We start from the raw sequence: 14,069 nt of genomic DNA, 5'->3' as shown, positions 1-14,069 counted from the left end.
AATACAAATAACACGTCAGGGGACCAACATTTTCCAGCAAAATAAATACATCTTCATTTCATTATTCCTACAACCACGACCATTCAAGTCTATTTTTACAACAAAGGACTTTACTTCCTCATGGCACTGACTTTGCTTTGTCACCAAAGCCTTGTCAAATAAATGTTTTTTGTTGTCGTGCCACTTCCTTAATGAAAGCACCAGACTAGCCCTCTTACTCCTGTTAGGTAAATGAGTCCTGCTTTCAAAGCTAAGTAGGTCTTTCCTCTCTCACTAGGGACCCAATGGCTGGAAGAGCTTCCATGCTCCTTTAATGTTTTTCCCAGCTTCGGGAGAAAACCAGGACTGAAATGAATTTCTCTTTAAGGAAAGTTCACAGATGTGTGTGATGCAGGGCCGGCCCGCACATTAGGCAAGATTAGGCAGCCGACTAGGGCTGCAGATTGACAATGGAGGCATTTCCCGAGCTAAACTGACCAACCTGCACCTCCAACAACACATAATACATCACATAATTCTGCTAAAAAACAGTGATAATTTATCTCACCCAGTGGCATATGGGCTATTTAGGTGAGCGCTGATGCCGCCCCATGATAAGCAGTGCCCACTTTGTAAAAATAAAATAAAAAAGGTCTAACATAAAGCATGTAGCCTATAGCCTACGGTACAAAGAGTATGTGGCATTTTCTGTAGCCTACCGTCTGGAAATTACATTCATGAAAATCTCACGAGACAGACACTTTTTACATCATGCACATTTCTCAGATCAAATAGCCAAGTGGTCACCAACCTTTTCTGAGACAAGATCCCTTTCGCAGTCAAAAAGCAAGCCGAGATCTACCGCTTCATTAAAAAAAAAAACATGACTTAAAAAACGGAACATTAACCTAATAAAAACAGTTATGTAGGAATAAGGTTTGTGCATTAGGCCTAATACATTATCACAGCATATTTGCTATATGCCTGGCCTGCCAATATTGTTCTTCTCAGACCATATTATATTTCAAAACTCAAGCTTTGATAACAAACTAGATCAGTTGGTGTAGCACTTGCGAGGCACAGCTGAGCATTAATTGAAATTATTTTTTATTTTATTTTACTGGACTAATGCTACCTGCATCTGATGGTCATGGTGCTTTAAAGGCAACTGGAAACTCTGGGGGAAAAATCCGAGGTCAAATCATGACATGAGTGATCTTCAGGTCGGAAAGTTAGAGCTCTAGAAAGATGCCTGAGTTTCCAACTTGGAATTCTGAGTTGGATGACCGTTACATATATTTTTCAGAGTCAGATCTAGTTTTCTTCACAGTTCCCAGTTGTCTTGAATGCACTGAATTAGTCTCAGAGGAGGGAAGGAGAGAGCAGCAAAGGGTCCGACCTCTCATGGTCTCTGCTCTCTCATTCCTTTCCTCTGGTGAGACTGACCAGAGAGACAGTACGCCGTCTTCCACCTGATGGCAAAACTTGAGTTGCACCGCATCAGCCTTGTGCAAAAATGAATGTTGTTCCTATGACCAGAGACAGTGAAATATTCCTCGATATTAAAATAGAAACAACGAAATGCTAATAATAATAAACACAGGGCTATCGATAGCTACTCATTCATTGCAGCTGCAGCGCAAGTGGAAGTTTGGAGAAGCGCGTTTTATGTTTTGTAATAGTGTTGAATTAAAAACAGTGTTGACACTGCTAAATAAAATGCATGAACTCACTCAATACAGCAGCTCTTTGCTGTATTCTTTGACAGTCTCTCTCTGGTCATTGTTTAAAAAGTTATTAAATCTTACATAGGCTAGTATCAAAGTTTGCTGTGGCCGGGGTCATTGAAGCTCTAGGCACGGTGATGTGAGCGATTCGAATTGCCAGAGCAGTAAGCACATTCAATTCAACCACAGATCTCCTGGTCCATCCGGTAGGTGGAGTTTGTATTTTGCCTACCCAGTGTGATCGCAATCGACCGGTTGGTGACCACTAAAACAGCTTAACCTGGTGCCCAATCAAATGAAAAATGTGCTTTGATTTTAATATTACATGTTAACAAACAATATATCCTAAAACAAGACAGGTCAAAGTAAAATGGACAATATGCAATGGAAAATCAAGCTACTCAGAACTGCTGCCCGGGAGATTCACCCCGTGGGCTAAATTGTCATGATAATCAGTGATATTTGTACATTTTTGATGAGCTGCGTCATAGCGAAAAACAAAATACTTTTGCATTTTGGCTGTGTAAACACATGGATTCTCATTGCAAATAGGCTTAGGATGACTCCTGATAAAGTTTGGTAGCTGATGTAGAGCTTAATTAGCCAAATTGAACAGTCACAGGAATCAGGACTGATAAAGCAAATGCAACTGCCTGTTTTATGGATGGGCATTCCTAAAATTCCATTGCGGGCCGACAATGACTCTACATTTTTAAGAATTGCATTATGATAACATTGTGACACCAGTAGGAGTAGTACATTTGGGGTAGCAGGTAGCCTAGTGGTCAGAGCGTTGGGCCAGTAACCTAAAGGTTGCTGGATCAATTCCCCGAGCTGACAAGGTAAAAATGTGTTGTTCTACCCCTGAACAAGGCAGAACAAGCCACTATTCCCCGATAGGTTGTCACTGTAAATAAGAATTTGTTCTTAACTGACTTGCCTAGTTAAATAAAGGTAAAATAAAAGAAGTAACACTAATGAGACATTTTTTGATAAAATAGGATTTTCTGAAACGCAGAAAAAACTAGGGTCTTTCATTGAAAATGAATTACAAAAGTGATATGGTTAATAATTTAGCTCACAATGTTATTTCCCTTCATTTAAATTGAGTTACACCAAGTGACATTTTGGAGCAATTTGCTTACCCTTAGTACTTTAAACAATGCATAAACAAAGTTTTTCAGTATAAAGGACTTGCATTATGTTTTATCATTCATAAACAGTTCAATAAAACAAAAACATGTATGATGTGTAACTATTTGTCATGTTAAAGTGTTTTTCATGGTTGCAACGGCAAGGGACACAAATGCCAATGCAAATCAATAACGATCCCTATAATAACCGCAGGAAACTGGGCATTCCTCTGATATACGATGTGAAAAACAATAGGAACATGTGTGAAGCATTTGCATAAAAGCTGATTCTTCACTCATTCAGAGTCTCCAACCACTTCTGAACTGAACTGGTCCCCAACCTCCCATGGTTACCTGAGACATTGAGGTGCTCCAGGTTGGGGCAACAGGAAACCACCTCGAACACGGCCTCGTTGGAGATGTTGTAGCAGCCGGTCACCTCTAGGCGGCGCAGCTCCGGGCAACACTGAGCCACTGCATGCAGCCCCCGGTCAGTGAGCCTCCGGCAGCCGCTGGCCACTACAGTCTCCAGGGTCAGACACACGTTGGGGGTGTCCTGACACAGCCGGTGGGTCAGCACCCTCAGGGCACGGTCGGCATGGAGCAGCTCGCCTGTCAGACGAACGGTGCTCCACAGGCGCGGGTCCCACGCCAGGTTGTACCAGCGCCGGCACACCCGTGCACAGCAGCACAGCTGATTGGTGGGAAGGTGAGAGAAGATCTGCAGGAGGGCATGATCAGGGAGGAGGTCGATGGGGGCGTAGTGTTGACCTTTAGATTGGCGGGAGCGGGTCTGGGTGCCTGGCTGGGGGTGCACCATGGCGACGGTCTCTGCAGAGCCAGAGGGGGAGGTGGACTCATGGCCGTTGATGGATAGGGCTGGAGAGGAGAGGGAGGGGGACTTTGTGGGCAGGATGAGGCCAGGGCTGGGGGTGCTCAATGTCCGTGTGCTGCGGTCTGAGTCTGAGAGAGAGAGAAAGAGAGATATAAATAGAGAGAAAACAATCAGAAGCATAGTTCATGCTACCATAGAGATATGTCACGTCAGAGACCTTTTGCAGCCTGAGAAATATAAAACAATTTGAAAAAAAATCCCACACGCAAGTCAATAGCCATTTTTCCTCTCTTCCCCATAATCTCATTGTCAAGAAACATATGTTCATTGTTGTAGAACACTTTGTATTACCATATTTACACTTTGAAAATGGTGCAGTCCATTTGATATTGTTCAAAGCTCCAGCCATGAGAGAAAGGCATCAAATGTGGTACCTATCAACTGGCTTTTATTAAAGCTTTCGGCACAGATGGTGCCATGCAGTCTTCTATCATCAATGACTAACTATAGGGTTACCATGGATCTCATTATCTTGTTTTGGGATGTTTGTGTGAAAATGAAGTGTCAAGTTTATCTTGCATGCACTTGTACAACGGCTTCATCAGATAAACTTGCTCTGTTCAAAGGCGGCGGTTAGGGAGTTTGGTGCTGTGGTCGGCGTTGTATGGTTGGCCATATGTAAACACTGAGGCCCCTCCAGACTGCAGATGTGCGCTGAGTGCCGCCGTGCCAAGGGAAGGAGGGAGTCGTGAGAAGCTACAAGCTGGATCCCATCACCGTGGCGTGAGAGAGGAGGATTCCCCCATCTCTTTTTTTGGTCCTGGAGCTGGATCTGATTCTTGAGAGCGACCCATCACACTGGGACACGGAGTGCTCTCCTCCGATGCTATCACCATCTCCTCATCACCCCTCAAAGCGGCCCGTCCCTTCTCAAAGGGTTTGTACAGAGTGATTGTAATCATTGAAAGAAGTCGCTAAGAATGATGTCACCTCGCCGTCCCGGTGTGGGAGAGTGGAATCATTATCAGCTAAAAACAGAAAGAATCTAAATTGCATACTTCTTGCATCCTCTCTCCTCACCTCCTTCTCAAAAATCCAATGGAGGAGAAGGTCAGACGGGAGGGACCTCTGGCTTTCTCATCCAGTGGGTTTTGACAGGGAGACAAGGAGAGAGGAAAGATGAAGCGAGGAGTATGCAATTGAGATATTCCCTTAATATGAATCCTCTGACTGGGACACAGACACAATTGCGTGATAAAAGTGAGGAGGGGGAAATATGGCAGTGTATAAATCTCATCTCCTACACAAACACAAAAACACTGGAGAGTGTGGGAAACGTTTTCACCATTTGATACCCCATGATTATAAATGGTTTCCCGAAAGTCCAACAAATGAAGAGTTTTGGATGATCCACCTATATGGGGCATATAGGGGTTATGGCTAGACTTTGGTTCTTTATGAGGGGGAACAACCCTGATAAAAAGCTGCAGCTCGTTACACGATGTAATGGGACGTCCAAAATCAAGCTTGCAGCCTACTGCATTCAAGAGAAGTCTCTACAGTGTAATATATCACGCAGGTATACAAATAGATTATAGCATTGGGTATTTCCAAATGTGGAGGGAATTTAGAGGGGAAATGGGAACAGACGGATAGCATAATGTCTGTCAGTTATGTAGATTTATTTATGTAGATTTATAGATTTTCAGAGACAGAGCACACTCTTTCTACATAATGTATGTCTGTTGCTGCATGACAAACGAACATTGACCCCGCTAATGCCTGTTAGTTAGATTTGTGTGCGAGCAGAACACAGACAGGCGGACAGACAGACAGACAGCGACCCTCCTAAAGTTTGTCACGTAGATTTGTATTCCAGACCTGACCTGAGATCAGACTCCTCCTGACCAGGTTGTGATGACATAACCAGACTCAGGCCCTCTGGGGAACATGATACAAGACTACAACACAAAGTGAAAAAATATGTTGACTCAACACTCACAGAGGCTTCAGAAAACAACTAAAAAAATATCATCTCTGCCATATAGAATGGCTTAGAGAAAATGTAAAAATGTGTATAGAAAATAACACTGCTTGGAGGACTAGGGAGAACCCTAGTTGTGGAAATGCTTACGAAAATCCTTAGTCTTATTCCTTTATTTCTTTTAGATTAGTATGAACACAGCATGCATGCACATCATGCACATCAACACACATCACAGGTCACATTCAGTGTTGGAGCTTTCGGGTTGCGGGTTGGGGGTTCTCAAGAACTAGCGCTGGCCTTGGTCTGCATTTAAATGCTTTGCCCATTCTCATACTGGGTGGTCCATTCATAGTGGGTTCCACTTGATACACTACATGACCAAAAGTATGTGGGCATTAATATCATGGGCATTAATATGGAGTTGGTCGCCCATTTGCTGCTATAACAGCCTCCCCTCTTCTGGGAAGGCTTTCCACGAGATATTGTAACATTGCAGCAGGGACTTGCTTCCATTCAACAACAAGAACATTAGTGAGGTCGGGCAATGATGTTGGGCGATTAGGCCTGGCTCGCAGTCGGCATTCCAATTCATCCCAAAGGTGTTCAATGGGGTTGAGGCCAGGGCTCTGTGCAGGCCAGTCAAGTTATTCCACACCGATCTCGACAAACCATTTTTGTATAGACCTCGCTTTGTGCACAGGGGCATTGTCATGCTGAAACAGCAAACCAAATCAAATCAAACTTTATTGGTAATATACACATGGTTAGCAGATGTTAATGTGAGCGTAGCAAAATGCTTATGCTTCTAGTTCCAACAGTGCAGTAATATCTAACAAGTAATCTAACAATTCCCAAACAACTACTGAATACACACAAATCTAACAAGTAATCTAACAATTCCCCAACAACTACCTAATACACACAAATATAAAGGGGCGAATGAGAATATGTACATATAAGTAGAGTTGAAGCCGGAAGTTTATATACACCTTAGCCAAATACATTGAAACTCAGTTTCACAATTCCTGACATTTAATCCTAGTAACATTTCCCTGTCTTAGGTCAGTTAGGATCACCACTTTATTTTAAGAATCTGAAATGTTAGAATAATAATAGAGATAATTATTTCAGCTTTTATTTCTTTCATCACATTCCCAGTGTGTCAGAAGTTTACATACACTCAATTAGTACTTGGTAGCATTGCCTTTAAATTGTTTAACTTGAGTCAAACGTTTCGGGTAGCCTTCCACAAGCTTCCCACAATAAATTGGGTGAATTTTGGCCCATTCCTCCTGACAGGGCTGGAGTAACTGAGTCAGTTTGTAGGCCTCCTTGCTCACACACACTTTTTCAGATCTGCCCACAAATGTTCTATAGGATTGAGGTCAGGGCTTTGTGATGGCCACTCCAATACCTTGACATTGTTGTCCTCAAGCCATTTTGCCACAACTTTGAAAGTATGCTTGGGGTCTTTTTCCTCCAAACATAACGGTGGTCATTAGGGCCAAACAGTTCTATTTCTGTTTCATCCGACCAGAGGACATTTCTTCAAAAAGTACAATCTTTGTCCCCATGTGCAGTTGCAAACCGTAGTCTGGCTTTTTATGGCGGTTTTGGAGCAGTGGCTTCTTCCTTGCTGAGCGGCCTTTCAGGTTATGTCGATATACGACTTGTTTTACTATGGATATAGACACTTTTGTACCTGTTTCCTCCAGCATCTTCACAAGGGCCTTTGCTGTTGTTCTGGGATTGATTTGCACTTTTCGCACCAAAGTACGTTCATCTCTAGGAGACAGAAGGCGTCTCCTTCCTGAGTGGTATGACGGCTGCGTGGTCCCATGGTGTTTATACTTGCGTACTATTGTTTGTACAGATGAATGTGGTATCTTCAGGCATTTGGAAATTGCTCCCAAGGATGAACCAGACTTGTGGAGGTCTACAATTTTTTTCCTGAGGTCTTGGCTGATTTCTTTTGATTTTCCCATGATGTCAAGCAAAGAGGCACTGAGTTTGAAGGTAGGCCTTGAAATACATCCACAGGTACACCTCCAATTGACTCAAATTATGTCAAATAGCCTATCAGAAGCTTCTAAAGCCATGACATATTTTCTGGAATTTTCCAAGCTGTTTAAAGGAAACAGTCAACTTAGTGTATGTAAACTTCTGACCAACTGGAATTGTGATACAGTGAATTATACGTGAAATAATCTGTCTGTAAACAATTGTTGGAAAAATTACTTGTGTCATGCACAAAGTAGATGTCCTAACCGACTTGCCAAAACTATAATTTGTGAACAAGAAATTTGTGGAGTGGTTGAAAAACGAGTTTTAATGACTCCAACCTAATTGTATGTAAACATTCGACTTCAACTGTACATATGCCATTCATTTTGATGGATGAACAAGCCTTAGTTTCATCATCCAAATCCTAACTGATACTATGGATTTTGCATGCAGGAGACATGGCCAGCTGCCACTGGACAAGAAGCAACATCCAAATTCCGTAATTACATGTCACTCACTGATCATAAGAGCATTCCAAACCCAGAGAATCACAGTGCTCCTAATTAGGCTACATTTCCCCCATAGCTCCTATCCACACTTTCACGCAGCTGGTGGGAAAAGTTAAACGAAGACAGCTTTTCTTTTCTTTTGATTCACTCTATTTTGAGTTTGAGCACCTGGGTTTCTTTTGGAGGATACACAGCTAAGTCTCTTTGCTCTCTGTAAGAGACAAAAGGTATCAACTAAGGCTCATATCAACTAGTTGATTGAGCCAACTGCAAGTGCAGTGGTAGTTCAAATCTTTGCTATCGGTTCTTTTCAAAAACCGAACGGTTTTGAAACCCTCTCTACTTTTACTGTTTGCTGAGGAAATAAAAACATCAGCCGTCTTGATCATTTTGTAACTTCGATTGAAAACAAGAGTTTTACGAGAAACTGTTGAGTCCAACCTCAGCATCAGTCAAGCCTCGGTAGCCAGAGCATGACTCATAAAAGTTGAACTTTCATCTGCGGTTCTATGCATCGGAAGGAATAGATCCTGGAAGTGTCTTCAAAGCCCTTCACTTCCATCCCAATGGTGAGACAAACACGTACTGCCATTAAAAAACATGCAGACACTGCTTTTGCCAGTCCAAGTGCAGTATTATTCTAATGGAAACCAGCATGCTAGGCTAATAAAACAAGTTAGATTTTAGACATACACAAATATGCAGACAAACAACAGACAGACATAACACAAAGATCCAGCCAAAACAAATGACCTGAAATATAAAACACCCAAGTTCATCGGGTAATAAAAAAAAAAAGAAATAAACACAAACTGGAAAAGTATTGATTACTCCTTTGTGTGATGTGTGTGAAGTGCTATTGGCTAAAGAACTATCCCTTGTCCCCTTTTCAATGAACTCCTTCCTACCATATGTTTTATCAATCCTGGTAGTTCAACACGACAGTGTAATCACATTTGATGTCTCTGTATTACTTGCAAACCTGTAATTAAAAGGACATATCTCACCCAGCTGATTACCCTAGACATGAATTTACAAGGGGTACCGATGGTGCACGATTCCTTTAGTTTGAGACATCGGAGAGAAAGTAGTCAAACATCTGGTATTTAACATGCACAAACTATTTCAGACAAGGGGAAAAATGAGAGAGAAACTCATGTATTTTAAGTGTGCAACCACAGCAAGGCATTTTGGGCTAAAATAATTCCCCACTGATACCCAAACCAATGAGGATCCATATAAAATGATCCATATAGTCCTCAGCCATAATAATAAAGATGATCAGATAGTCGTTTTGTGCATCATAAACTCAAAAAAGGTTGAAAAAAGATAGAGTGAAGAATGAGAGGGAGAGGAGAGAATACAACTATGAGGACAACAACAAGGAGAAGCAGGTGGGCATTTATTGGGATGACTCATGTACTGGAGGCAGCTCTGTGGGGTAGTCACTAGCTGGGACAGCCACAAAGTAATACAATCTGATTTGAAACCTAACCCTAACCTTAACCCCACTGCTGTTCTTATGCCTAACCCTAATCTTAAATTAAGACCAAAAAGCACATTTTTGTTTTCTTGCATTCATATGATATATAGCCAATTTTGACTTTGCAGCTGGCCCATCTTGTGGAAATCCCTCAGCTCTGTCTCCAGGTCAAGATTCATCCTAATAAACATCAGAGCAGAGATACAGGAAGAAAAAAGAGAGAGGGGGAAAGATAAATTGGCAAAAGATGCCACAGACTTAACCGAAGCCTGAGAGAAGTGTTCAGGCTGGGTCAATCCAGACCTCAACACAGTCCAGTAGTACACCAAAGAGCTCTTTTCAAGAACACTGCAAAGGGCTTCCATGACTCTAGCGCTTGCCAGTGGGCTAATGCTACAGTGTCTGGCAAGACAGTCCAATTCATTACCTCAGTGCCATTACTCCTGTGACAAGTTCTTTCCCATCGGTCTTTTCCACTGTGGTTGTTTTGCCAAGAAAAGGGGGTGGGGTATTTGAGAAAGTCAGTGACACTCATTTCAAAATCCTAACTGACAGTGAATAGGACATCGTCAAGTCCCTTTTCCAAATCAACCTAGGAAAAACCGTATCACAAAGAAACCAGCACATACAGTGCCTTCAGAAAGTATTCAAACCCTTTGACCTTTTCCACATTTTGTTGTGTTACAGCCTGAATAAAAAATGTATTTAATTGAGATTTTGTGTCACTGGCCTACATACAATACACCATAATGACAAAGTGGAATTATGTTTTTAGACATTTTTATGAAAAATTGAAATGTCTTGAGCCAAAAAGTATTCAACCCTTTTGTTATGGCAAGCCTAACTAAGTTCAGAAGTAAAATTGTGCTTAACAAGTCACATAATAAGTTGCATGGACTCACTCTGTGTGCAATAATAGTGTTTAACATGATTTTTGAATGACTACCCCATCTCTGTACCCCACACATACAGCTGTGGGGTACAGTCCCTCGGTCTTGCAGTGAATTTCAAACACAGATTCAAACACAAAGACCAGGGAATTTCCCCCTATTGATACATGGGTAAAAACTGAAAAGCAGACATGGAATATCCCTTTCAGCATGGTAAGGTTATTAATTACACTTTGGATGGTGTATCAATACACCTACTGTAGTCACTACAAAGATACAGGTGTCCTTTCCAACTCAGTTGCCGGAGAGGAAGGAAACCGCTCAGAGATTTCACCATGAGGCCAATGGTGACTTTAAAACAGTTACAGAGTGTAATGGCTTTAATAAGCGAAAAATGAGGATGGATCAACAACATTGTATTGACTTCATAATACTAAATTACAGCGTGAAAAGAAGGAAACCTGTACAGAATAAAAAATATTACAAAACATGCATCCTGTTTGCAATTTGGCACTAAATTATAACTGCAAAAAAATGTGGCAAAGAAATGTACTTTATATCCTGAATATAATGTGTTATGTTTGGGGCAAATCCAACACAATACATCAACGAGTACCACCTTTCATATTTTCAAGCATGGCTGCATCATGTTATGGGTATGGTTGTCATTTGCAAGTACAAGGGAGTTTTTTTAGGATAAAAAGAAAAAGAATAGAGCTAAGCACAGGCAAAATCCTAAACCTGGTTGTCTGCTTTCCAACAGACACTGGAAGATAAATTCACCTTTCAGAAGGACAATAACCTAAAACACAAGGCCAAATATACACGGGAGTTGCTTAGCAAGTAATGCTGAGCAGTGGCATGTATCAATGGATGCCAAGGGAAGCAATAAAAAAATGAATGTATCTTTCATCTCTCTTTGTGTTTTCAATCAATTTGCAAGTGGCTGAATCTCACCAGAGAAATCATCAGAATGAGGGAAACAGTGTCCCCTCTGGCTCAGTATGTGTAGCCCATGTATCTGATGCTGTCTGGACAAAAAGAGAGTTTATTAGCCCATCCACCACTCCCCCCTCTTCCGAGGACACATATCTTTTTAGTTTTTTTTACAGTTTTTCTGCTACATATACTTTTTACACATACATTTTACATAAACATTTAGCATACACATTTTACATACATGGAACTTGAATATAAAGCAGTCACATAACAATAATACATTACCAAACATAAGCTCTCTATATTTTTCAATTGTGCTGTGATGTTTTACATACATTTTGAACCTTTCTAATCGTATAGTATCCACAGGTTGTGAGCTAAAGATGAAAACCTTTCCTACTAGTATTATTATATTTTTTATTGTATAACCTGTTGCATTTGACTGATTGATGCCAGCAAGCATTTGGCCTCCCTTCATAAAACAATTGAAAAATCATTAGCCAATCAGTGTTGAGCTGAGCTCAACTGTGAGTTGTCCTGGTGCAGCAAAACAAACCCCTCAAGGGAGGCCAGTTTGGATTTGGCTTCAGACCAATCAAATCACTTCCTAAGCAAAATGTAACTTTCAGGAAAAACGTGTCTGTTTCTGGTCTGCTTGTGTTGATGTCCTTCAGTAGCTAGCTTGCTAAATCGGCCATTTCCAATGGATGGAGATGGGGATTTGGACTCTGTACAGGCCAATGATTATGGTCAAACCATAAATGAATATGTTGTGCCACTGGCCTGAGACCAATATGTAGCCTAGTAGGCTTACGTTAACTAGCTAGCTAACAGTTGGTTCTGTTGTTCATTGTTGCCCACGCGAGGAAGTTTGGCTAGCAAGCATTTTAGCTAGGTAGCTTATGACAACAACTAAAAGTGTACTGTATGACAGAACCATAGAACGTTTTGCCAACATGAAAGAGAGGAGGATGGCATTGGCATTCAACTAGTCTACAAGTAGGTTGAGTAAAAAAAAAAAGTTTTCTTACGCACGTACACACACACACACACACACACAGAAATCAGTACCATGGTAAGCCACATGATATTTACAAACATTGATTTGCCTAAATTATTTTGGGAATCTTTAAGTTTGTTTTCAGTGTGTTAAAATGCTGTCATTATTTTAGTAGTTCTTCAAAGTAAATAAGACAAACTTTTATGATTGCTGAATACCAACTATCAATCACTTAGATCATGTATTTTCAGGTAGAGATACCTCGCGAAGCAACTGCTTTCGATCCCTCTCGATCGCTCGTTCTCTCTTCTCTGTCTCCATTCCACACCATTCTTATTATAGCTCAGTGCTCCACACATACTGGACAAGCAGGTGGATTATGGGAATTAAAGTTAATTACTGTACTACGTTTTCTGTGCTAAACTATGTAGAATATTGGCCTGTTGGAAACTACAACTCCCTACTACATTGCACAGTTCAGGCTGGATCTGATTTACCTCTACAGAAACTGCGCATTGAGCTCACAGAAAATAAATTGAATGAAATGGAATTAAAATAATTGAACTGAGATCGGTCAATTAGTTGTTTAAAAAACAAAAAAATAACCAGAATTTCGCTTAACCGCTCAGCACTATTACCAAGACGACATCGAATGTTCCTGAGTGGACTAGTTGCAGTTTTGAATTAAATTGTCTTGAAAATCTACGGAATCAAGAACCAACTTGACAGAGCTTGAAGAATTCAAAAAATAATAAATGTGCAAATATTGTACAATCAAAGTGTGCAAAGCGCTTAGAGACTCACAGCTGTAATCTCTGTCAAAGGTGATTCTAACATGTATTGACTCAGGAGTGTGAATACGAACGTAAATTTGATATTTCTGCATTTAATTTTCAATAAATCTGCAAACATTTCGAAAAACACGTTTTCACTTTGTCATTACTGGGTATTGCGTATAAATGGGTGAATTCATGCTGTAACGAAACAAAATGTGGAATAAGACAAGGGTATATGAATACTTTCTGAAGGCACTGTAGCAATTAGAAATGCTCTATGGTTTCAGATGTTGAAACCAGCGGCCAGGCTTTTGTGTACTGTCTTTAGGGGCTCTAACGTAATTGATAAGGACAGCAAAACGATCCAAAATAGAGAGACAGAACCTGCTGTCAGCATCTAGGCCAGTATTGGGTTACAATGGCTCTATAAAACCATATGGCCTTTATATCTCATTTTTGGAAGACTGAGTCCTAATAAGGGCAGAGAAAGTTTAATGGGATTTGCGGGAGAATACTAAGTCTCTCCCATCTTGAGTTGAATAAGTGGACGCTGAGATTGCAGTGCAGTGCAGCAGCTTGCCTGTCACCAAGGCCTTCACTACAGGAAGCAGCTACGTCACCAGACAAGCCCGAGTACAATGGAGCCTGGCGCTTCGCTTACAATGTGCATACTAGGGCAGGAAACTGTGGGAGTTTTAGAACGACCAGCATGACTTTTCTCTCCCAAACAGCCTGCTCCTCACTGAGCATGAGCAGCACCACGTGTCCTCTGGCCCCTCTGACACATACCCCCAAAACAACACTAAT

The 14,069-nt window shown here is 41.2% G+C and overlaps 1 protein-coding gene across 1 annotated transcript in view; it reads right to left on the bottom strand.

The window, feature by feature from the left end:
• LOC139531887 (F-box/LRR-repeat protein 7-like) overlaps nucleotides 1-14,069 on the bottom strand; it is a 31,896-nt gene that overhangs the window by 1,844 nt on the left and 15,983 nt on the right. Inside the window, exon 3 of the mRNA XM_071328826.1 lies at nucleotides 3,194-3,802. Coding sequence (XP_071184927.1) covers nucleotides 3,194-3,802 — 609 coding nt within the window. The remainder of the gene's footprint in view (nucleotides 1-3,193; nucleotides 3,803-14,069) is intronic.

Source organism: Salvelinus alpinus, chromosome 10 (assembly GCF_045679555.1).
Source record: "Salvelinus alpinus chromosome 10, SLU_Salpinus.1, whole genome shotgun sequence".
Classification (NCBI taxonomy): Eukaryota; Metazoa; Chordata; class Actinopteri; order Salmoniformes; family Salmonidae; genus Salvelinus; species Salvelinus alpinus.
This window is presented reverse-complemented; position numbering and strand designations above follow the sequence as displayed.